Source organism: Lytechinus variegatus, chromosome 8 (genome assembly GCF_018143015.1).
Source record: "Lytechinus variegatus isolate NC3 chromosome 8, Lvar_3.0, whole genome shotgun sequence".
NCBI lineage: Eukaryota > Metazoa > Echinodermata > Echinoidea > Temnopleuroida > Toxopneustidae > Lytechinus > Lytechinus variegatus.
In genome coordinates, this window is record NC_054747.1 from 8,572,882 (window position 1) to 8,599,374 (window position 26,493).

General features: G+C 38.2%; 1 protein-coding gene across 1 annotated transcript; it reads left to right on the forward strand.

Annotated features, from left to right (window-relative positions):
* Window positions 1-294: 294 nt before the first annotated feature.
* LOC121420624 lies at window positions 295-25,885 on the forward strand. The gene is made up of 8 exons (XM_041615286.1): window positions 295-697; window positions 1,719-1,856; window positions 3,199-3,540; window positions 7,756-8,003; window positions 10,524-10,655; window positions 17,829-18,021; window positions 19,875-19,932; window positions 25,477-25,885. Exons 1-8 carry the CDS (start codon window positions 295-297, stop codon window positions 25,769-25,771), a joined length of 1,809 nt encoding a protein of 602 aa, XP_041471220.1. The 3' UTR covers window positions 25,772-25,885.
* The last annotated feature ends 608 nt before the right edge of the window (window positions 25,886-26,493 follow it).

Sequence of the window (26,493 nt, forward strand, 5' to 3'; positions counted from 1 at the left end):
CGTATCGTACGTAATCTCGATACTCTTGACAACCTCTTTCTGTTGCTTTCTTCTTCCTGTAAAAACATTGAATCCCTCACCGTCACAAACGATGAAGCTCCCAAATGGGATAAGTCAAGCAGAGCCATTATAAAATGTAAATTACCTAACCTGACTGATATCCATCTTGAATTACGTGGGCACGAAGAACACTATGCACTTCAGATGATTACAAACTTACTACGAGAATGTTGTGTGATGAGTCCTAGTTTGAAATTTGTCAAAGTAGAAAGTGTACAGCTAGGAGATGTAGTAATGAAGAGTGTTGAATGGTCCCGAACATCATCAGATTGTTCGTTGCAAATTAAAGGTGCATCGGCGGCTGTACCCATAATTGACTTAATTGATCTTACAACTAGTGACCTTAAAGAGGTTAATGTACTTGCGCTTGTCAGTTGCAAGATTGATTTCGGTCAGTCTGAAAGTAAGTCCCCGCAAAGCCCGAATGATCTTGATACACTGCGGGAAATCAGGTTCGTTGGTTCAGAAAACCCACTTTCCGAATCTGACAGGAACAAGCTTTCGGAGTTGTATCCTAATGTCAAAGTGACTGAAAATCAGACGAGTCAGGAATCATCTGTAGAATCCCAGGAGGGTGCAGGGACACCTTCCAAGTTGGACAAAGCCTCCTCTCAATCACTCAAGACATCTGCCATAGGTGGGTTGATATTGATTGTTCTTCATCATGATTACCAGATAAATAGTGATTTATTCAAATTTACCTTTATGGAAATCATTAATACAAGGCTTCATATTATGTATAGAAAAAAGTAAAATCTTACAATAGGCACAATTGGGTTATTAGGCATTTACTTCCGCAGACACGGAATTAAAAAAAAAAATCCTCAGGAAAATTATACATACTAAATGAGATGGGCTAAACTATATCCCGTTCACTTTCTGATATTTCCCCAAGTACCATGATTCCGATGTTTCGCTGATATCTTCCCTTGTAAGAATAGATGATTCACTGTTGAAAGACATGTAGATATAATAATTTATAGTATATCACTTGTACTTAACGAACATCGGAAATAAACGAAATTCATTATCAATATTATACAGATATTGCCTACCTAGAGTTTGAATATAACATTTCCTCTCCCCGACGGAGTTATATTTTTCCCAAGGGACTATATTGTGCCCGAAGCGCGCAGCGCTGAGGGAAAATATTATCCCGAGGGGAAAATATAGCTTCGGATGGGAGTTGAAATGTTATTTATTAAACGATAGACCAGGCAATATCTGTTATATTATATAGTATATGTGGATTCGCCATCAGAAATTGCATTCATCATCTGGTTCAAACCCAAAATTATTGCTACAGCTCTGATCCATCTACGTCATAATAAACTTAAAAAAAAATCATCAAGCGCGTTCTTCATGCAATCGACGCGTTAACATTAGCGCGTACATCAAATAAACTACCTTGTTACGCAACTTGTTTGCAACGAGCGACGTCACCTTAGAGAATATAACGCCGCAATTGAAAATACAACGCAGTATATTCCCTTAGGTGACGTCAAAACCTAGAATATAACAAATGCAATCCTCGCAGCTATGGTCACGTGGTGGCGTATTGACCTTTGACTGATTCTAATCTACATAACCTATGTAATATATGGAACTACTTGTAAGGAAATTGGTGTTCATTTACACTAACCGTTGTTTATGTACAGATGAGCTTGATGAGGAAAAGGTTGAATTTCATGAAGATACAGGCTCACAGAACTCTGAAGGTGGAGAAGAAGAAACCTCATGGCAAGAAAAAGAAGAGGAATTTGACGTCAACCCAGGAAGCCTGCCCAATGAATCAGGTTCTGTAGGAGTAGAGTAATCAAGAAATAGTTTTCTTGTGGTACACAACAAGGATTTGTTTGATATTGAAACATGCTTTGTAGTTTGTATGCTTTTTAGGATTTCTGTCTGGACGAACATAATTTTGTAATGTTAACAGCACGAAAGATAAGGACGGAAGATAATAGATAACTGTGGATTATTTCCTTGTAATGTTAGCATGTTACTCCACTTTAGCGTTTTTTTTAATAATTTGATTTTAAAAAAGTACACTGCACCAATGGGGAAATAGATGTTTAAAAAATGCCAAAGTTGGAAAAAATCTTGTTCAAATACATGTACTACAGTGTGTATCAAAAATAGTTTACACTTAGAAAAAATCCTGTAAAATTATACATTTGTAATATCCTGAAGATTTTTCTACCTTTTACCATTGGTACAGATCCATTTAAGCAACACACGATATAACTGTCGAGAAATATTTCCGCTTGCTTTTGAAAAGTTAGTGACAAAAAAATTTCGCAGAACTTTGAACTAGTTATGGGAATAAAAGTAGACCTCAATCATGAAGAACACATTGGATTTAGCTAGTAGAATTGGTTTGAAGATATTTTTTACCTTTTTAACTTCTTTCCTTGCCCAAAAAACTTCGAAGAGTGCATTGTGCCCCATCCCACTCCCCCCACGCACCAAAGCCATCGTGGCGATATTTGCTTTACCCTGAGCTATGATTCACATGGAATTGCTTGGGCTTGATTTTCATTTTGTCAATCATTGTCAAGCTTGGAAAAGGTGTGGAGAAACAAGTATTAAATTAAAATGAAATGCAAACCCACTTTAAATGATAGAAACTTAGATGTCTGATATAAACTTTTGTTCAGATTTAGTTATGTCCTCAGATACAGCTGTCAGAAAAGGGTAAACGTTGTGAAATGCTTGAATGTATAAAGTGCAAGGGAAATATATGAGAAATGTTTCGCAGGGTAAATTTGATTTCGCCCTTTCCCCTTGACACAGTGTGATCGGAAACGAGCATTTCTGCCCAAACAGAATTCTGCGAGCTTTACAAATATGGACAGTGCTCACTCAAGTGTAACATGTCAAAAATTTTACTTTTATTGGATAAATGAGACCCAAACCTAAGATTATGTGTGAAAAAATTACCCACGTGTTGTATATTTTTGAATTCCCAGAGCTTTTTCAAAGTGTAAACTTTTTTTTGATACGCACTGTATATTCCTCTTATCATTTACATTGGATATTTCAGAATGTCCCCCAGTGTTTAGTGTCAAATATTATAATTTTGAAAGTAAAAGTTTTGCAAGAAAGAAGTGCAATATGAATATTTTTGATAATTTTCAGTACCTGATGAAGGAGATCTCGAGACAACCGAGTGCTGCAAAAGAGTTGGAGCTGATGGTGGCAAACTGCAACTAGAGTCCTTTGGGATTGAACTTGAGATACCTCCTGGTGCAATCGACAGCAAAGAGCCACATGAAATCTCTCTTCATGTTCTGACCGATACTCCTAATCTTGGTGACACCAAAGACGAGATGTCAGTCTGCTTTGGTGTCCAGTGCTTAGCTCCTGATGACTTAGTCCTTAGGATGCCGGTGACTTACACAATACCTCATTGCGCTGTTGCAACACGGTACTCCGGTTTAAAGGCAGTCTTGTACTCAGGAGAGGGGGAATACTCACCTCGTAAGAACTTTAACGTGCACGGCATACCTTGTTGTTTTATATGTGCTTTATTATGGAGGGTTTAAACCTGTCACCAAGATGTTCAGATAATTACCTACATCCTTCGGAAAACTTTTCACATGACGAGTTCTTGTCTGATCTGCATCCTCTAAAAGGGACAAAACATGATCTTAGCACTCGTCATGTCGACATCCTTTATGGGAGATGGTAACATGCTATGATCTTATGTCTTGTCATGTGTACATCATTGAAAACGGATGATCAGGTGACCAGATATCGGATCTTGAGATAGCCCTTGGTGCAATTGACATGTCTTTTAAAACAGACGATCAGATGCCGTCAATTTTTTGAGGAGATAGAAAATTTGCCAAGTTAATGGATCGAAGATGTTCTCATCCGATCATGCGAACCTCTTCTTCTATTATGACTGGCGACCCCCATTTAGATGACTGGCGAACCCCTTCTACCATTATGACTGGCGAACCCCTTCTTCTATTATGACTGGCGACCCTCGTCCATTATTATGACTGGCGAACCCTTTCTACTATTATGATTAGCGACCCTCATCCACTATTATGACTGGCGAACCCCTCCTACTACATGTATTATGACTAGCGACCTTCATCTACCATTATGACTGGCGAACCTTTTCTGGTATTATGACTGGCGACCCTCATCCATTATTATGACTGGCGAACCCTTTCTACTATTATGACTAGCGACCCTCATCCACTATTGTGACTGGCGAACCCTTTCTGCTATTGTGAATAGCGACACTCATCCACTACTCCAAGGCCTACAAAATGCTGCTGCTCTCCTGCTAACTGGTACAAAGAAATAAGACCACATCACCGCTATTCTCACAGAGTTGAATTCAAAATCCTCCTTCTTACTTTCAAGGCTGTGCATTGTGTAGCTCCAGGATACGTGTCTTCCCTTATAGAACAGCGCCGTGTACGTCCTGGCTTGCGCTCATCTAGTACTGGCATCACTCTTCATGTACCCATCACACACCTAAGGGGATTTGGAGACCGTGTATTTTCTTCTATTGCTGCACGCCTTTGGAACTCCCTCCCTTCTTCACTTCGTGAATTGGACAGCATAGAACTCTTTAAACAGTCTCTCAAAACTCACTTATTTCGGCAGATGTGTAGTGATTAACCTATTGGATGAGCCTGCGCCTTTGAATGTTTTTAACAGATAAATGGCGCAATATAAATGCTGTGGATCATCATCATCATCATCATGACTGGCGAACCCCTACTAATATTATGACTGGTGACCCTCATCCACTATTATGACTAGCGACCCCCATCTACCATTATGACTTGCGAACCCCTACTAATATTATGACTGGCGACCCTCATCCACTATTATGACTAGCGACCCTCATCTACCATTATGACTGGCGAACCCCTACTAATATTATGACTGGCGACCCTCATCCACTATTATGACTGGTGACCCTTATGATCAACGAACCCTTTTCCTCCTTATGACTGGCGACCCTCTTCCTTGATTATGAATGGCGACCCCCATCGTTGATTATGCCTAGCGACCTCTATGAACAAAGCCCCTTATGAATAGCGACCCTTATGACTATTATGACTAGCGGTCCTTATAGCTAGCGGGTATTATGACCAGTTGTCCTTATGACTGGCGGGTGGACCCCGATCAGACGACAAGATATCGGATCTTGAGATACCCCCTTGTGCAATTGACATGTCCACATCTTTTAAAAGAGACGATCAGATGCCATCACCTTAGTTATCGTTTTCAATTTTATTGAGGAGATAATAACATGCCAAGTTAATGGATCGAAGATTTTCTCATCTGATCATCTCTTCTCCCCCAGTATGTAGACATGACGAGTTGCAAGGTCATGGCATGTGACCATATCTTCTGCAGGATGTAGACACGAATGGATACGAGATCATGGCATGTGACCATATCTTCTGCAGGATGTAGACACGAATAAATACGAGATCAAGTCATACGATCATCTCTCCCGCTGGATGTTGACATGACGAGATCCAAGATCATGTCATGGGATGGTGTAGACATGATGTGATGATTGTCCGAATATCTGGGTGGCACTTTCTAGCTTTCATATACACTGTGGAGCGTTGTGGCCCAGTGGATTAGTCTTCGTACTTTGAAACACAGGGTCGTGGGTTCGAATCCCAGCCATGGCGTAATTTCCTTCGGCAAGAAACTGATACACAATGTGCTGCACTCAACCCAGGTGAGGTAAATGGGTACCGTAGGAAGTAATTCCTTAAAAAGCTGTGTGCGCTATGAACGCCTAGCTCCTTGAGCACCTAATAAGGTGGATATGTGCGCAATATGAATACCCTATATTATTATTAAATAAACAGTTACAGTACTTCATTCGAGAAAGACAAAAAATATCAGTATCGACTGTGACCATATTGAGTGACGCGTAAATTTAATTTCTTGAAGGGCTGGAAATATTTATACCTAAATAAATAGAGTATAATTCACAGATCACAAATAGCAAAATTATTGAGTTTTAAAGTTTAGCATTATTTGGTGAAAATATCATGAATCATGAATTTGATGTCACATCCCCACTTTCCATTTTCTTATCATATTATTACATGAAATTATAATTGTTTCATTTTTTCATACATGTGTGAATAATGTATCTCCTCTATAATGAAGTAAGTTGCAGCAATGAATATCTAATGCACTAAATCAATTGTCAATCCAAATTGTTCATTTCTTGGTAGAACAAATTTGAATAAACCTAATTTCATATGATAATACAAAAAAGAAAAAGTGGGGATAAGACATTATCAATTTGCTCGTTAAATATTCATGAAGACATGTCTACAACTGTTTCTCCGGAATAATGCAAATATTTTGATCAAATTTTCAGTGGGTTGTTTGAATGCTTTTTCTTTATCTGTTAAAATCATATCATTTTCAGCCCGGAGCATCCCTTTAACTTAAACAGAAAGTTCACCCTAACAAGGTAGTCTTAATACAATCGAAAATAGAGATTAATTTTGATAAACGTTTAGTAAAAATCCATCAAAGAATAAGAGAATTATTAATGTTTAGAACGTTAACTTTATGACGTCATATGCAAGCAGTTTCCCCATTTGTCATGTACTAGTAATATAAATCACATAGCTCATGAATTCAATGAGAATGAATAGGCCTACACATATTTAAAGAGAAAGCTGATGAATAAATATATTTTTCATTGAGAGGGAGGTATGAAATGATGTTTCTGATGAAGTAGCCACCGCAAAAAAAATAAAAAACAAAATATTTTTTTTGGTTAGAAAACGGCGCTTTGGGGAATCTGTATGACACGACATATATTGAGGAGCTGTTCGTCTGTGACGTCACAAAAAGGAAAGGTTTTATGCCTTTGACGGATTTTCATCAAACCCACACCATTTTTCAATCAACAATGACTTTTTTTCTGCTTTTACCAAAACCAAGTAAATCTCTAAATCAAGGTTTTTTTTATTAACCACTTGCCCTTAGCCACTGCTGTTTTTTTTATATAGTACTACAATCTTAGATTAATTAAATCATGATTTCAAAAATCTACCAGTCATTATCAATTTTGAAAAAAAAATTGTAATTTTATTTTTCATGGATTTAGCTCCTTTTGGAATAAAACCTTAGTAAATTGCCAAATTAAACATGTTTGATATTGACAACTGAACACGAAATGTATATATATGGGTAAGCAGAGTACATTTCACGTATTTTGTGATGTTTATTCACTGAAAATTACAAAATTAAAACAAAACTGATATTTTTTTCTCTTTTCTAAGGACGGTGACTTTTAAATATGTAATTTGAAAAGAAGCTAAATTAAATGATATTCATGAAAATTATAAAAATCTGTTATCTTCATCAAAATCTGCTTTGATGGTGTGAACTTGTATCCACAACATGTACCTACAATTTTGAATTCATAACTTAATGTAAAATAGGAAAAATAACAAATTTTAAATGACCTTACAGTGGACTAAGCTCCTTTTGGAACAAAACTCATATTTGCAATCATTTTTTACCAACCTTTCCTTTTTTTCAAATGTGATATGTTGCATTTGATTCGAAGGTCTAAGAATTATATTTCAGAAAATCAATTTTGGAAGTGGATTTAGCACATTTTGGAATGAAGCTCTACATAATATTTCTTAAACATTTCATTATTTTCCAATGCAGATGCAGTTTTTAAAGAACGGAAAGTACTCTCAAGGTTTGGAATACCCAGTTGTAACATTATGAAGGACGTGCTCGAACTCAAGATGGATCATTTTTCATGGGCGAAGATTAAGATCGGGATCAAGAGCTTTTTCTTCCGCGGAAAGAAGATGTGCTGTTGGCCATTTAAACAGAAGAACCTGCCCCTAGCTAAGAAACCCATCATCTTACATGCACACCTTTATGACGATGTGAAAGGGAACAAAAAGGTTCATCATTTTCACCTTCTTCTTAGACTGTCTTCAATTCTTTATAAGAAACCAGTTTAGGTCTGGTGAAGACCTCCGTGTATTTATGTCCGTTTATGCATTTTATTTCATAAAGATTGCAAAAGAAAGGCAAATCCAAACTCTTGATTAATTTCCTGATATAAAATGCCATAACGACAGGATGGTTCTAGGGGGACGGGGGGGGGGTGGTTGGAGCAGGGATAATTTTTAGGGTAGGCTTCTCTCTTTGGCGGAGACATTTAACTTTCTCTTTCTTTATTGGCTCCGTGTAAAGATTGTGTACACCACTACTCACCTAGGGAACAATCCCGTACCTGTCTTTGCGCAAACCGTTTTAAGTTTGATTTATTTAATAAAATTAATCATGGGAATAAGTTATTTTCATGGGTCGTTTTCTTGGTAGATCTGGCAAAAATAGGTTTCTGTGTAAGCGTCAGTTCTTTCTGGGCGGTTTAATAACAAAAGCAGTGGCGGACCGTGACCCGGAGGAGACAAGCATTGGGGGGGGGGCACAGCATTGCTCACAGACAATGCAGTGCCCCCCAATGCTTTGTCTCGTCTACTGAAAAGTGTGAAAATTAATATGAAATAATATTCGTCAGATAAGTAAGTTCGAAAAGTACTTGAAAAAAAAATACGCGTGGCGTGAGTAATGTACGTTCGTTGCATCACAAATTGTCACTCTACCACATATTGTCACCCAGCGACAATTTTGCAAAACCTGACATCACAAAATGTCACCCGTGCATACATTGTCGCCTCGCGACAATGTTTGCTGCACGTGCCGGTCTCAATTTTTTTAATCGTATTGTGTCAATTTGTGTCGGCAAAAGTTACCTAGAACCACATATTGTCGCCCATTGCACAAGTTGTTTTCGACCACCAGTCTGGTGTGTAATGTATGTGCGGGTGTATGTCGCTGTTTGTGGTAAAGCTGTGTGCGTTCTGTTAGCGGTGAGTGTTTTGTTGTTGTATGTGTGTGCGGGTGTGCGTATGTATATATGTGCGTATATCATTATTATTTATCTATTTATTCTATTAATTAAATCATTATTTTTTTTACTTTTATTTATTTATTTATTTTATTTTATTTATCATTATTATTATTTTTTTGGGGGGGTGGGGGGTTACATGTATATCCACTTGGTCTAGCAGTAGCACTAGGTCAAACTCTGTGATCGTCTAATACCATATGAGCTAAACCCATTTGCTCTAGCAACAGTTTGGTCTAACTTCCACTTTAATAGTCTACTGTATAGGACTTGGTCGAATTCTTCCTTGGTCTCATGACCACTCGGTATAATTGCCGAATCGTCGAATAGCCAAATGGTCTAATCGCCTTTTCGTCTAAATCCCAAATAAATATTTCCAATCTGTCACTGATAGGAATTGACCAAGTGGTGTTAGACTAATTACATATTAGACCAAATGTAAAGGACCCCATGGAAGAACAGTGGTATTTTATTAACACCGCTGAAATGGGCCATCCTCCATGTGATCTGTACGTTATATTAAATTGAGCATGTATATATTATATTTTTCATATGGAAATTAATACAAATAACAAACAGACCAAATGGAAATTAGACGGAATGGTAAATAGGCAAAATGACAAATAGACCAAAAGGTAAACTGGTTGTAGACGAAAAGGAATTTGACCATGACTTTGTATAGGATGGGGCTAAACGGCCGTTAGTCAAATAGGGTTTAGACCAACTGGCAATTTACCTTTGGGGGATGCTAATATAGAGAACAAAACTGATTTCTGGGATATATGAATGGTAGTGGGGCCCTAGAAGACGTCTCTGCGACAAGTTTCAAAATTGTCTCAAACCGTTGAAAAGTAGTCCAAAATCCGTCTCAAACGCGATATACCACCATCAGTTTCACGTAGTGTTGTTAACACACATACACACACACAGAGAAACATACTCAGTTTCCTACGAACTCTGCTTGACCTACTTTGTATGTTTTTTTTGTGTGTGTTTATAAAGACAAGCAAGTTAAGTGTCAAGTGAAATGGGGCGACAATTTGTGGGGTCCCCTCCTCCTCAAATTGTCGCCTAAATTAGCCGGAAATTCGTGAAGGGGTGACAGTTTGTGGTGTCAGTTTTTGCACAAATTTTCCTGGGGTGATTATTAAACATTTCGCCTTTGTCAGCTACATGTTCATAGGTTATTGAAATATAAGCTTTATTATCATATTTGGATTACCTTGTTATTGGGATAATTTATGCCTTAATTGAAGTAATTGATATCCTAACCGTATGTTTCTTTGACTTTTTAAAATACAGAACACGTAAAAATGAACCTTTTCATTCCTACTTTTTCAGATTACTTTTAATGTGTTACAAATCATTGCCATGGGTTTGTATGCACAAAACCTGATCAAGTGAAATCAGGTATCTTTATTCACGTCATATCAGTGATACATATATTTTATCTAATACTGTTTTTTAATCGGGTATTATCCTGTTTTTTTGTTTTCTTTGGTAACAGGTAGTGAGAGAGGATGAAGAGCAATTGGGATTTACTCCTGCTCATATCGAACAAAATGTCCTTATCCAGAATGCAGCAGTTGATCTTGAAATGGGATGTTATGTCAAGAATAAGAAGATTGGAGAAATTGCTGTAAGTTCAGTTATGGAAATATTAGACAGAGAGTGACAGAGTGTTGAATCGAGAAAAAGTTTAATAATTTTCATTGGGGTGGACCATTTCTAGTAAAGCTTGAGTAGTGATTTTTTTCTGGATCATGTCATATTTTTAACTTAAAAGTTGCTTTAATATGTAAAAAACGCCTTTTGCCCTCATACCCATATATGTTATATACACTTTTCTATCGCAACGCTCATTACATGCATTTATGCGTGCTAGTCACACCAGCAAAGGCGAGGCAAAACATTGAGTCTATTGTACTCTTTTGAAAGGCAAGCCAGCGAGCGCATTTTAGTCGGTATCACTAGTGTGACTAGTAACGGAGGTTGCTTTTTGGTGTCATTTTATCGCAATATCGGGGAATACATTTGGAGGTATTTTCCCTATATCTAAGCAAGTTAGGACATTAATACTGTCATGAAGCATATCATCCGTTCTCGTATTATCCTCTTTCGTGTAGAATGCTGATATTGTTGATACTAATGACAAAACAAAAAGATATTAATGCACATGCAAATTTTTGCCTAAAAACATGGAAATTTTGGCATAAATTCTTGTATTTAAAAAATATTAACCGGACTGTCCAGAAAACGATTGCAATCGATTTCTACTATCTAAATCATTAAGAAATGCGTATTTATTTAATATTTTTTCCATTGTTTGTGCAAAAATATGAAAATAATTGATTTTCATGAAAAATCCATGATGGCCTACAAAATGGGATCCTCTGGGCCTTCCGTAGGCTACAGGATATGACCCGGCAGCTGAATAAACTCCCTGAGCCCCCGGTCTAAAGAGCCCCAGTGGCAGTAGCCATGGTGGGAGTGTCGGCTGCCGCTCACTTAAAGGAAGCCAAAATACAGGGAGGGATGGGGTCCTGTCGGAAGGAGTGGAGTTGGAAGGGTGGTCTGGGGCTTGTTTTGTAGGAGTCGGTTGTGGGATGAGCGAGCTGTGGAGGTTTGGAGGGTCTCGTTGTGCTCCCTGTGGGGGTCCTTGGATTGGCGAACGTGCTCCGGAATAGCTGACTTTGTGGGCGGCTCTCCATTTGTTTTTGTTCACAGATTTTCTGATGTTTTTTCCCCCAATTTGAGGGATAGTGGGGAGGATTCGAGGGTTTGTGTGCGGAGCGGGTGGGAGTTGTCGGCGGGGTCTGTGGTTCTGGAGCGCGTTGGCCGGTCTGGGAGTCCCCATGGGGAGTGCAGCGGAACTCTTTGGGCTTCTATGGCTTGCTTATCTGATTCTGATGAGGCTTGCTCTGGATTGTTCCTCTCATTTTTTTTTCTTTTTCCGACGGGACCGTTTTTCTTCTTTTTTTTTGGTTTGCTTTATATACTCGTTTCTTATCTCTGTCTCTCTCACTTTTTATCTATGATGCAATATCTTGCCATTTTACATTAAACTTTGTAATTATACCCAAACTACAAATTCCAATGAATCTAAAGGTTTTCTATTATGTACCATTGTACAAGACTCATTATATATACACACAAAAAAGTAAGTCCCCCCTATCAAAAATCAAATTGCTGTAACTTTTTAATGGAATTATTTTGAGAAATGATATTTCGTAGGTAGTTTCCTACACTCATTAGGCAACTCCCGGGAAAAAGTGAGATTGATCAGTTGAGTCATGCATGAATATTAAAGATTGAATTAAAAAATGACAATTTTGAAAGTCACAAAAGTCGTTTTTCAGATTGAGCAAGTACAAAGTTGGGCAAAAGTTGTTTTTAGGTGAATTTTATATTGTGTTAATGCTGTTTTACTATCCATCATTTAGCCACTCCACACACAATTTTGATATCGTATGTTCATGGTTGAGTGAGCACAATATTGCAGGGGCTACAGAAGCAGGGGGGGGGGGGGCTGGGGGCCCCCCACTTTTTTCCAAAAGCATGTACAAAAATGTAAAATTGACCATACGATTGTGATTTTTTGCATGGTCAGCCCCCCCCCCCACTTTTGGCTCAGCCCCTCCCCCACACTTTGAAAACCGTTCCGCGGCTCCTGTATTGTGTAGTATAGGGGTTTTTGATAGTATCCTCTAAACTTGTTAGGTCTTATTAAAATTTGAAAATGTTGGTGGCTACCCCGATTATAGGCCCCTCCCCCGTTTTTGAATTCTGCATCCATCCCTGATTATTTTGTCCATAAATTAAACTGATCATGAGATTTTGTTAGGAAAAGAATACATTTATGCTGTATAAAGAGTATTCATTCCTAAGTTTTCGCTCAACCATGAAAATTTTTAAAGTTCGGAAAGTGTGTGGTGATGGAAATGATGGATGATAAAAACAACAGCAATTAAAGTCACATTTGAAACCAAATTTGCCCTCAATGTACAACATATTACCCTTTAAAATGAGTCTATGACATTGAAAACACCCATTTTCCCACTTTGATGCGTGCTCACTCATCCATGAATAAACAGATCGGTTTCATTTTTGCACAGAATTCTGCCCATAGGTTGATAAAATTTACTGCCAAATGACATTGCTAAATACAGTCTTGAAAAAAAATCCACCATATTTAATAAGGGGTTACGTATTCTTAAACATATGCACCCATAATGTACACAAGTCTATGAGAGAGGAAGTCAAAATTTTAACAAATATGAAATAAGGGTTTGTTTCATGGACGGTTTTTGTTACTTCTGCCAAAAGTTATTTCATGAAACTTCGCACATGACTTCAGAGTAACACTATCCAAAAGGCGCGCACACCAAAATAACAATTTGATACGGCACAGAGTGGGGCCAAGGCCTTGAACTTTCCTCCCATTAGTATAATTTTCGAATATTGTGTGCTCTCTGATGCATTAAACATCGGGATTTTTTCATAAAAATCAAATCAAATGAACCATGCAATTAGGTTTGTGACAGATATCCATAGTTACAAATTGCATTTTTGCAATAACGTAGAGAAGAGCTAATAACATTCCACATGTTCATTCAAGCGTGAATGTTTAATTAAACGCATTTGAATCATTGAAGCATGTTAATTGCTCATGAACATAACGAAAAAAATGATAAAAGATCAGTTTCAGTTACCAAAATGATACAATACTTGCCTTTGATATTTGAAAATCGTATTTTTTGTTTTCAATAAATGTTCATTGAACCGTGAAACAATGAATATTGTTGAAGATGCTCTTCCCAAAAATAATTGTCATCATATATGATAATTTTTATTGATATAAATGTGTAAAAAATCCAATTATAGGAAATTAGGACTTGTGTTTATTCAACCGTGAAATTTAGCCTAAAAGTTGTATCATCCTTTAGAAAGTACCTTTTACAAGCCTTCTGACTATTTTACATGATGAGAATGTGGAATCAGTTCCTATAAAATGGAACCAAAGTCATGATATTTGGCTTGTGACTTTTTAAAAGTGATATTTTTGCCTTCCGACGGTGCTCACTAAAGCATGACGTAAAATACGTCCATAACATTTACTCAGAGGGTAGTTTATAAAATTACCTACACGCTCATGTAAAAATATATCAAAAACTCGCATTGGTTCGGAAATTATTGATGTTTGTTCAAGGGGGACTTACTTTTTTTTGTTGTGTGTGTGTGTATATATACAGTGCGTCCCCCCCAAAAAATATACACTTTTGAAATGGCTGCCAATTAAAAACTGTAGCACTTTGGAGGAAAAAACTTATAGATATGGAAAGCCAATAAAGTCAACTTTCAAATGACCTCAAAAAGTTGGAAAACTATTCAGGCTTGAGCGAGCACTGCCCACTGAAACAAAGGGTATGAAAAATAGGTTGGGCCGGAATTAGCCTTCCAATTTTTTTCAGGTTTTTTTTTTGGTACTTGCAAAGTTGTTTTTTTTGGAAATTAAAGATCAGATGTGATCAGTTTGTTGTTTGTAAAAATTTAACTCGTTATTAAATTGAAATTTAACGATGGGTGATCATGAATTGCAATTTTTAGTGCAGCATCTTGTCTTTATTATGTGGATCTCAACAATGCATTCATGACAGTCAGGAGAAGAGGGGGGTAATATGACTTAGGTAGGTAAAGTACGTTGATTGGAAAAAGGTCAACAGAACATTTAGCAACCCCTCCTCCATCTCTACCCCCCCCCCCCCCACTTCTCTCCTCCTGAGAGACTAAGCTTGGCTAGGCTGGACAGGAATTAGCTTCACATTTTTTTTGAGAGGTTAGACCTTTGGAACTTAGAAAGCTAAGGGTGTTATGCTATTTATGAGTGAGATAAGTAATGGTTTCTTCAGGCAATTTTCATGAGTTACTAAATTGAATTTTAATGCATGAGTGAACAGAAATTGTAATTTCAGTGTAGCATTTTCATCTTGTAGACCTCAGTAGTGTGTTTGTGAGATTCAGAGTAATGTGATGGTACCTGTTACAAGCAAGAGGGTGAGATATGCTAAGACTTGGTTAAAAGGCCTTTCCTCTTTTTGTCCTTTTACAAATTAAAAGTCATATGCACCCTCCCCTCTCAACCTCCTCCTCCATTTCACAGCCCCCCCTTCTCTGTCTCACTTCCTGGATTGTAGCCTATTAAAAACTTAACTACCAAGTGACCGGTGGCTGATGGTGATTTTTTTTATTGAATGGTTACCAAGAAATTTAATGATTATGATGATTAATGAGGTAATTTATTGAAAAAATGAATGTTTGATTGATCACATTGCCCATTGAATGAGTTGATTTACTGATAAATTGTTGATTAAATGATTGATAGGAAAAAGTTGATGCCCCAATTTAGAATTAATTATCAAATCAACATTGTGCTCTGGACTACACGCATACATAACAATCGTCATCAGTCTCTCAACAGGAGGGGAGGGCGGGAAAGAGGGAGCGAGCGAGTGTTGACCCTTATTCCATCAACCTCCTTCTCCCACTTAAGTCCTATCTCACCCCCTATTCTCCCGACTCCCATGAACACATTGCTGAGATCCACATGATAAAGGTGAAATGCTGCCCAAAAAGAGATCCAAATGATAAAGTTGAAATGCTGCCCCCAAAGTGTAATTTATGTTCACTCATGCATTAAAGTTCAATTTAATAATTTAAAAGAATTGCTTAAGCAACCAAAACTGGTCACGGTTGATCATTAATTTATCACAACGCCCTTATCTTTGCAAGTCGGAAAGGATTTCGTTCTCAAAAACTGACATAAATTGGAAGGCTAATTCCAGCCCACCCTAGTTTTCATACCCTTTGTTTCAATGGGCAGTGCTCGCTCAAGCATGAATAGTTTTCCAACTTTTTGGTGTCATTTGAAAGTTGACTTTATTGGCTTTTCCCCCCAAATGCTACATTTTTTATTTGGCAGCCATTTCAAAAGTGTATATTTTTGGGGGGGACGCACTGTATATATATATATATATATATATATATATATATATATGTATATATATGTATATATGTTGTACATGTATAGCTTCACACACATTTGTATACTTTCTCCCATACGTGTATTGTATCAAAGCAATAGCTTTGATCCAGCTGAGGCATGGCGGCTTGTCATTGTTCAAAACCCAACTTCACCCGACAAAGGAAATTATAATTGGTATGGTGTCGAAAATCTGTCTACCTGACGGTCAATTGGATCAGGGTCGCCTATAGCCACTAACCCGTCTCTGTGGTCTAGTGGTTAAGGCACCGGCGTTCAAAGCTGGGGGCCCGGGTTCGATGCCCGGCAGAGACATTTTTTCGGCATCACCAATTTTTCCAAAGGGTAGATAGCTCTGGGGAACCTTGATTTAAGCTACGCCTACTATTGTTCTCTTCATCCACTGCTTTAGACAATATTAAAAATAAAAGAGTTGCCAAAGCTGTTGTACATGTATAGCTTCACACACATTTGTATACTTTCTCCCATACGTGTACTGTATCAAAGCACTAGCTTTGTATCAAAGCAATAGCTTTGATCCAGCTGAGGCATGGCGGCTTGTCATTGTTCAAAACCCAACTTCACCCGACAAAAGAAATTATAATTGGTATGGTGTCGAATATCTGTCTATATGACGGTCAATTGGATCAGGGTCGCCTAGAGCCACTAAACCGTCTCTGTGGTCTAGCGGTTAAGGCACCGGCGTTCAAAGCTTGGGGACCGGGTTCGATTCCCGGCAGAGACATTTTTCTCTTCATCCATTGCTTTACATATATATATATATATATATATATTAAATATATAGTGTATATAAGCTTTACACACACACACACACACACACATATATATATATATATATATATATATATATAAATATTATTTTCTGCTCAAAACTTGATCTTGATCTTGCTTTTTGAAATGTTGCGATTCGTTTTCTCTGTAATTAACATATCTTGCCCTGTATGTAATTCATTAGTTTGTGACCTGGGCTAATTTTCTTTTATTATGTATTAACTAACCCAGGGAGCCCAGGAGCTCACCGTGTATTCACCCATACCCACGGGAATAGGGTAGATGGAACCTCAAGAAATGAAAAATTCTCTCCTACCCCAGTCTCGATCGGCCATTTTGTTATGAATTTTGAAAGAATTAGGAGAGGTATCGCGACAGAACATTTCGTATTTTTGAGGTTCCAGTCTGTGCCTCGATGTCAGGATACTGCCACACGATAGACCTTCATCCATATAATCGTGATAAGTGCATAATTTATGTTTTCACAATTCATTTTGCTAGATATTTTGACCATAATCTACCCTATTCCCGTGGGCATGGGTAAATACACGGTGAGCTCCTGGGCTCCCGCCCCCTTCGCGGGCGGGAGCTTCCTGGGTTATGTATTAACCTATGTTCCTTTGTTTGATTTTGAATATTGATTAAAGTGATAAAGAAAAAAATGTCTTGAAATAATAGTCGACCATCACTACACTCGAGAAAAAAAATCAAAAAGGGCGCACCCAATTTGACCTCGGTTTCCTGCTCAACGAAACTTACGATTCGAAGCCAGCTACAGGTCGCGATTTCGCCTCTGAAATAGAAAGCATAAACAACACTCCAATAATACGTTTGCCATCGGCGTTCTGAAACGACGTTTGAAAACGCTGATTACGGTCTCTGCAATAGAAGCAGATAGCTGAACCACATTGTGTATTGTTAAATTTCTAGACATAAACTCAATCGTAATAATACCAGCAATGCCAATACTACACTCTCCAGGTTGTATCATTCGATAGACTGACAAGTGGAACCAGGATTTGTGAACCTTTTGAGCTGGATTTCAGTAATCAGCCAGACAATGTTGCAGTATCACTTAGAGCAGGACAAACCAAGAAACTGGAGGTCAAGTGTTTATTCCCATTAGACTTTCCCATTCCTCAAAAAGTAGAAAAGGCCTCGCAACTAGATACAGGTAATCGCTACAAATATGAGTGAGCATTCTAAATTTCCAAGCCCATCGAATCCTTAATTGCTCCAAGATAATTAAATCACTTGATCTCAACCCAGTGACCTAGGTTTTGATTGCTTCGAAAGCTTATATGCTTATACTTTTTTAAATTTTCATCCATGTTCTAAACTTTAAAAAGAATGGCCTGCAATGACAGTATAGCAGTGAAAAACAATCCTTAATACTCTGGTAATTTCTCATAGTATTTGGCTTCATACTTCACAACTGAATAGGTGCATTTCCATGATTTTACCCGGGTGGGGGGGGGGCACTCGACCAAAAAAGTAGTGGGGATGTGCCGCGGGCGAGACAGAAAACGGGGGCCTTGGAGCGGGCTTATTGTAAAAAGGAGGGTCCTCGGAACGGGCTTCGGAACTACAAATGTTTGTGAAAACGGGGGTCCTTGGAACGAGTCGCCTGTGTGTGAGTGCGTATTCATCCCTATGGAACGGGCAAACGTGCATTCAGCTAGCCCGGCGGGACGGGCGGCGCGTGCGCTAACGCAGATGCGATGGTCGGACAGCGCTCTGCGGCCTCTTTTCACCAAAATTGCGGCTAATTGTAGCAGATCAATACGGCTCGAACGGCGTAATGGAAAATATGCGAAGCTTTGGAGCGGATTTCTTTCTTCTTTTTTTCTCGATAAGAAGAAAATGCAATGCTTTGGAGCGGCTTCCTTTGTTCTTTTTCTAAATAAGACCAAAATGCTATGCCTTGGAACGGAAATTTGAGTGTAAAAACGGGGGTCCCCTCCGCGGCACATACCCACTATGCATTATATACTGAGTCCCCCCCCCCGGGGGGATATTTCACTCTTCCAAGTAAAGATGCCAATAATTCGGTTAAAAGTTAATGTGAAATATCGTGTCTTACAATAATGAGAAAGGTAAATAGAATTCAATATTACATTTCACAAAACAGTTATCTCACATCCTGGTCGGTATGCAAATGAGAATCATAACGTCTTCCTCTCACTATTTATTTTGTATTTTATTTTATGACTATGACGTGTTCTCATTTCCTCCTAATTGTCAAGTGCAACAATGATTAACTCCTCCCTCAGCAGGTGAAATTTGCATTTTTTAATGAAATATGGTTTAGTCAAGTTGGTCCTTATTGTCAAATCTGTAAAAAATAAAAATATTGTATAATTCAAGCAAAAAAAAAAGTGAGTGAAGGATATCATCGACTGTCCCATTTGCATGTTACTAAATCGTGCATATCACTGTTTTGTGATAAAGTAACCGACACTTTTAAATATCATAACTTTCTTAATTTCCATCCGATCTTGATGAAATTTTCGGCGTTATGCTAGGCTAGTTAGATGTTTCTCTGTTTATTCAAATCAATGTTTTTTAGATTGGACTTGATCTTTAATTATTTTGTATTTTATTTTATGACTATGACGTGTTCTCATTTCCTCCTAATTGTCAAGTGCAACAATGATTAACTCCTCCCTCAACAGGTGAAATTTGCATTTTTTAATGAAATATGGTTTAGTCAAGTTGGTCCTTATTGTCAAATCTGTAAAAAATAAAAATATTGTATAATTCAAGCAAAAAAAAGTGAGTGAAGGATATCATCCACTGTCCCATTTGCATGTTACTAAATCGCGCGTATCACTGTTTTGTGAAAAGTAACCGACACTTTTAAATATCATAACTTTCTTAATTTCCATCCGATCTTGATGAAATTTTCGGCGTTATGCTAGGCTAGTTAGATGTTTCTCTGTTTATTCAAATCAATGTTTTTTGGATTGGACTTGATCTTTAATTAATGTTTTTTTCCCCTGGCTGCTTCTCTCTTTATTTTTTTAGAACAACTAGAAGGTGCTACTGGTCAAACACCATGCCAACAAAAAGAAAAATCCCCAGAGTAAGTTGTGGTCATTTTATTCTGCTATATTTATACCATCATATCCAACACTTTTTCCATGATGTTATTACTTTTTATTTCATCTTTTATAATAATTTGTACCTAATATAAAAAAATAGCTCAGTAGAATCACAATAACACACGCTCATTTAGCATCATACCTAACCTTGGAAGTTGGTCCATTCGTCTTTAAGCGGTGGCTCTGACATCATTGACATGTCTGAGACGAGACCAGCGGCAGACGACGAGAATTGGCGATACCCGTGAGCGCGAGAGCGAGCGACGTTAGTGACTGAACTCGAGATCCTCGTACTAACTCGTCGTTTTGCGAATATTATTTTTCCAGTCGGTAGGTATGTGATATAAATATCACAACAGACACATGGCCTTGTTTAAAGGCAACATCCTACCCGGCTCACACTCAGTCACCAGCACACCCCGTCAATAATAACACATCTCGCAAACGATCGTCATCGCATTCCACACACTCGATCATTACTACACCGTCACACCATTATTACATTAAACTGCACAAACGCCATTATCATCACACCCACACACACTTAATCATTATCACACCCACACACGTTCATTCATCTCATCACACGCGAGCTATCATCAACACGCTAATCAATCACATCCCACACACGCGTAATCATCCGGTAATCATCATTACATTCCCTCAAATCACTTTCACACTTTCCACTTTGGCGAGTTATAGCGAGTTGCCAAAATTAGGCACTCGCGATAACTCGCATAAAGCTCACCATGAAACTCGGGATAACTCGCAACAACTCGGAATGGCTCGGCGGAGCTCGTTCAAGCTCGGGACAACTCTCCTTGAAGTCGTGAGCAGTTTCAAAATTTTTGAACATGTTGAAAAATTTTGCTCACTCGCTGTAACTCGTGCTGAACTCACCTACTCGCAGAACTCACAATAACTCGGAAGAAGCTCGAGATAAACTCGTGATAACTTGCCCCACATTTCAAGGCACTGCACCCCCACGTGAGCCATAATCATATCATGTAAAGTATCATTTTAAAGAGAACTAAATGATCCATTTATTGATATTAATTACACATTGATATTTACGAAAACCGACGTGGTATTATCGATCGAATTCAGATTTCAAAATCTTTTTTGAGGAGTCTATTTTAAAGTGAGAGCACATTTTAACTGACCCACGCACGTACACGTACTTTTAGAAATACTGTTGTCATTGCATTATTAAAGTCAAAAGAAACCGCTGAGAAACTCACTCATCACCACGGAAAAAAGAACAGTGGCTTTCAATATTGTGTCATTTCGCCGCTTTTGAATTTTGACCTTGCCCCACATTTCAAGGCACTGCACCTCCATGTGAACCATAATCATATCATGTAGGATATCATTTTAGATAAAATTACATGATCTATTCATTGATATTAATTACCCATTGATATTTACGAAAACCGACGAGGTATTATCGATCAAATTCAGATTTCAAAACCTTTTTTGAGGAGTCTATTTTAAAGTGAGAGCACATTTTAACTGACCCACGCACATACACGTACTTTTAAAAATGCTGTTGTCATTGCATTATTACAACTACCAACAAATAAGGAGAGAAATATGCCTCGATCCAAGAGTTGTGACCATTCAGGTAGGGAAACTCCGAAAGCAGATGTCATTCAAACAAGGGTAGAAGTAAAAGAAGTGCAGGAAGAGACAATTGAAACGGAAGAGGAGGTCAATGACGAGCAGAGCAAGGTAAAAGAACCAGACACCATACTAGACCAGGTCCACGTGGAGCGCCTCTGGCAGTCTCACCTAAATCAAATACCCCCAATCGGCAAAAGTCTATTGATCCTAAATGACCTTTGACTTTATGTGACTTGAAACTCAAGCAGGATGTTCAATAATACTTTAATAACCTCATGTCCAAGTTTCATGAACTAGATTCAAATATTTTCTAAGTTCTGATGACATTTCAAAAACTTAACCGTAGGTTAAGATTTTATTGTTGATTTCCCCAACATGGTCTAAGTTCATTGACCCTAAATGACCTCTGACCTTGGTCTTGTGACCTGAAACGCATGAGGGATGTTAAGGAATGATTGAATAACCCTATGGTCAAGTTTCCTGAACTAGGTCTAAAGGTCTAAGTTATGATGTCATTTCAAAAATTCCAAAAATGTGCATTTCCCGACCCTTGGTCGTATGAAACTCTTACCACTAGTAGCAAAATCTTGATAACTCATTCATAGCTCGCTTTAAGTTGTGTAAAGGTCACTGCAACTCATACTAAGCTCGGTCTGACTCGTTTCTCTCTTGGTTCACTCGTACAGCGAGCGTAGTGGACTCGATGTCGAGTCTTTTGACACTCAAGCAAATTCCAGAAAAAATGTAAATTTCAACACACCAACAAACACCATCACACCCTGCACACATTCATTCATCATCACATTCCCACAATCACTTCTCTCTTATGTTTGATAATAATATAAGTAATACTATTTATGATGATATAAATAGCTTTCATTAAACATAAGAGAGAACGTAATTTGTGGTTTTATTCCATCAAATCCTTGCAAACATAAACTTTGACGATTTCATCCGATTTATTGCCCTCTGTAAATATATTTCCCATAAAAATGAGATATTTTGAACTTCGATCTCGGGAAATACAAAATTGAATATAAAAGTATTCCAAATGATAAAGTGCCCCGAGTCTATCGACAACATTGATACATTCCTGCTCTTTGAATTGACACTCGATCTGAATAATAATTTTTTTCGCTATGATGAAGATTTTGAAAATAAACGGAGGGGCATGCAGGGTCGTGCGACAAACATTTGGAAGAAGTGTTAATCCCCACTATCTGAAATAGAGAGTGTTTCTGTTAGAGTGTGTGTGTGATAATTTTTTTACAGACATGTAACTATAAGAAATAATGATTTATAATTGGGACCAACATGTAACATCACATCTTCAATCACCAAACTTTAACTCATTGGCATGTAAATTGTGATCCTCCTATACCACAACCCCATTGACGCCGTTAGACGCCGCAACGCCACACTGCTGGAATAATATGAGGGAATGAAGTGGATTTCAGCTAAACTCTCTTATTACCCCCCCCCCACAACTCCACGATAATGACGATGCTGATGCAACGCCAAAATAGTGGCAAAATGACGGAATGAGACGTACCGATTGGTTGACAGCTATCCTGCATGAAACCATGGAAACAGGAATGTTAAATTGTAAGCGACCCCCCTGAAATTATGTTCACTGTGTAACCAATATGACATTCGAGGGCCACTAATCATTGATGCATCCCTATGGTCACCTTAATCAAGTGCTTCACGAGGTCACCGTTAATTCATAATTATCAAATTACAACATGGTTTCTTGCAGATGTCTTGAAAACTACTTAGCTTTTAATAGCTTTATCCAAAACCTAACAAAGATGAGCTGCTTGGCAAACATCTACCTGCATCCAAAATCTGCATCCATAACCCGCCACACACAGATGAGCTGCTTGACAAATATCTACCTGGATCCAAAATCTCCACTCAAAAGAGTGAACTTGACCAACACACTTCCCTAATTCTATTTTCTCATCATCAATCCCTACTCTCCACACATAAAAAAATCTCCATGTCCAACTTGACCGCTTTGTCTAACATAAACTTAGAAATTAATTACTTTCAACCCTACAATGGCTCTTCGCTTTTTACCTCACTGATTTCAACAAAAACTAGGCTAATTAATAATTAATAAATCAATAATTAATTAATAATTAATGAATAATTAATAATTCATTAATTATTAACTATGTTAATCCCTCTACCGGAAGTTGTCTATCCAGCCTACTACATCTTATCACACGCTCCATCATCACATCCCACACACGCTTGGTCATCATCACACCCTCACATGCTCAATCATCATCACACCCTCACATGCTCAATCATCATCACACCCTCACACGCTCAATCATCATCACACCCACACATGCTCAATCATCATCACACCCTCACATGCTTAATCATCATCACACCCTCACATGCTCAATCATCATCACACCCACACACTCTCAATCATCATCACACCCTCACATGCTCAATCATCATCACACCCTCACATGCTCAATCATCATCACACCCTCACATGCTCAATCATCATCACACCCTCACACGCTCAATCATCATCACACCCACACATGCTCAATCATCATCACACCCTCACATGCTCAATCATCATCACACCCTCACATGCTCAATCATCATCACACCCACACACTCTCAATCATCATCACACCCCCATTATATGCTCAATCATCATCACACCCACACATGCTCAATCATCATCACACCCTCACATGCTCAATCATCATCACACCCACACATGCTCAATCATCATCACACCCTCACATGCTCAATCATCATCACACCCACACACTCTCAATCATCATCACACCCCCATTATATGCTCAATCATCATCACACCCACACATGCTCAATCATCATCACACCCTCACATGCTCAATCATCATCACACCCACACATGCTCAATCATCATCACACCCTCACATGCTCAATCATCATCACACCCTCACACATGCTCAATCATCATCATCATCACATCCACACACTCTCAATCATCATCACACCCTCACACTCTCAATCATCATCACACCCACACATGCTCAATCATCATCACACCCTCACATGCTCAATCATCATCACACCCTCACATGCTCAATCATCATCACACCCTCACACATGCTCAATCATCATCATCATCACATCCACACACTCTCAATCATCATCACACCCTCACACTCTCAATCATCATCACACCCACACATGCTCAATCATCATCACACCCACACATGCTCAATCATCATCACACCCTCACATGCTCAATCATCATCACACCCTCACATGCTCAATCATCATCACACCCCACATGCTCAATCATCATCACACCCACACATGCTCAATCATCATGATACCCACACATGCTCAGTCATCATCACACAAACATTCACTCAATCATCACCGCACCCTCACATGCTCAATCACAATCACACCCTCACATGCTTAATCATCATCACACCCTCACACGCTCAATCATCATCACACCCTCACATGCTCAATCATCATCACACCCTCACATGCTCAATCATCATCACACCCACACATGCTCAATCACCATCACACCCACACATGCTCAATCATCATCACACCCACACATGCTTAATCATCATCACACCCTCACATGCTCAATCATCATTACACCCACACATGCTCAATCATCATCACACCCTCACATGTTCAATCATCATCACATGCTTTATGGTTCTTTACTGACTCAAATCAACATTTTTCTTGGATTGAATTGACTTTTAAGAAGTAAAATGGAGCATATATGATATATATATATGATATAATGATATGACTAGAAATAATTTGGGAGTTGAAAGGCAGTAATAGAAGAAATTAGCAGTCTTTTAAGAATTTTATTCTGTATTTATTTCAAATAAATAATCTAGGATGAATCCTGCTCGAAAGAAGGACTTTGATGACATCCTTAAAACGGTTGCAAAAAAGGTTACCTCACGTCAAGACATAGATGATCTGGGAAAGGCTCTTGGCTTTGGACCAGAGGATATCAACCGTTACGTTGAGGAAAACAACAAAGGACCGGGTGTGTCGTACATGGGAACTCTTTCCATGCTCCGAGATTGGAGTAAGAAGCAAACAAATGATAAAGACCGGAAAACCTTACGGACTGCTCTAGAAAAGGCTGGTCAAATCCGTCTCGCTGAAGAACTATTTAGAGAATGATTTAATGGAACTCATGAGTTTTGTGAACTATGTTGTTAAACGGAGTATTGGATAGAGGGGGTCAGTTGGCAGGTCCTCAAAAAGTAGCTTCTTTTATCCTCGTGATATTCACGATTAGAGGGGTTCGCATTATTTTCATGCAGCCGAAGTTGTTGTTTTACACTTAATTTGTGTTTGAGCACAAATTATCTTTAAATTATGATAACGCTGAAGATCTAAGCTTTCATATGATATTGATTTTATACGAAAAATTATTCTAGATGGGTCAGCAGCCTCCTTTTATAGGCCAAGTACATTTCGCATCTAATAAAACAAGAATACTTCACTCTGATTGGTCATAGAGACCAAACACCCAAGCAAATTCCGACGTTTCTACATTGGACATCTGCAAGATCACACTTACGATGTGGTTATCTCTTCGAATTACCCGCTGTGTTGTTTTGAAAACATTATTCAGCCAATCAAAACTCTGGATTTTATGCTACTCAGAAATTCCAGAAATCTCCTATATTATCGTGATGGAAAAGTTACGTGCTGACCCATCTAAAAGGTGCCACATACAGAGGAATAAAATTCAGTTTGAGTCATCTATTTAGGCCTGAAAATCACTTATTAAATAATTTTATTAAAAAAACGACCAATAAGAGTAACATTTGCCCTTTCCTATGGTACAAGAATAGTCAGTTTTATTTGAATAGAAAGTGGTTAATTTTTTTAGATTT

Bases quoted from the DNA above. Each gene is read 5' to 3' on its own strand.
- LOC121420624 (XM_041615286.1), top strand. From the start codon at position 295: ATGAAGAGTGTTGAATGGTCCCGAACATCATCAGATTGTTCGTTGCAA. The intron at 18,022-19,874 runs GTAATCGCTACA...TTATTTTTTTAG, and splicing joins GGCCTCGCAACTAGATACAG to AACAACTAGAAGGTGCTACT. The intron at 19,933-25,476 runs GTAAGTTGTGGT...TAAATAATCTAG, and splicing joins CAAAAAGAAAAATCCCCAGA to GATGAATCCTGCTCGAAAGA.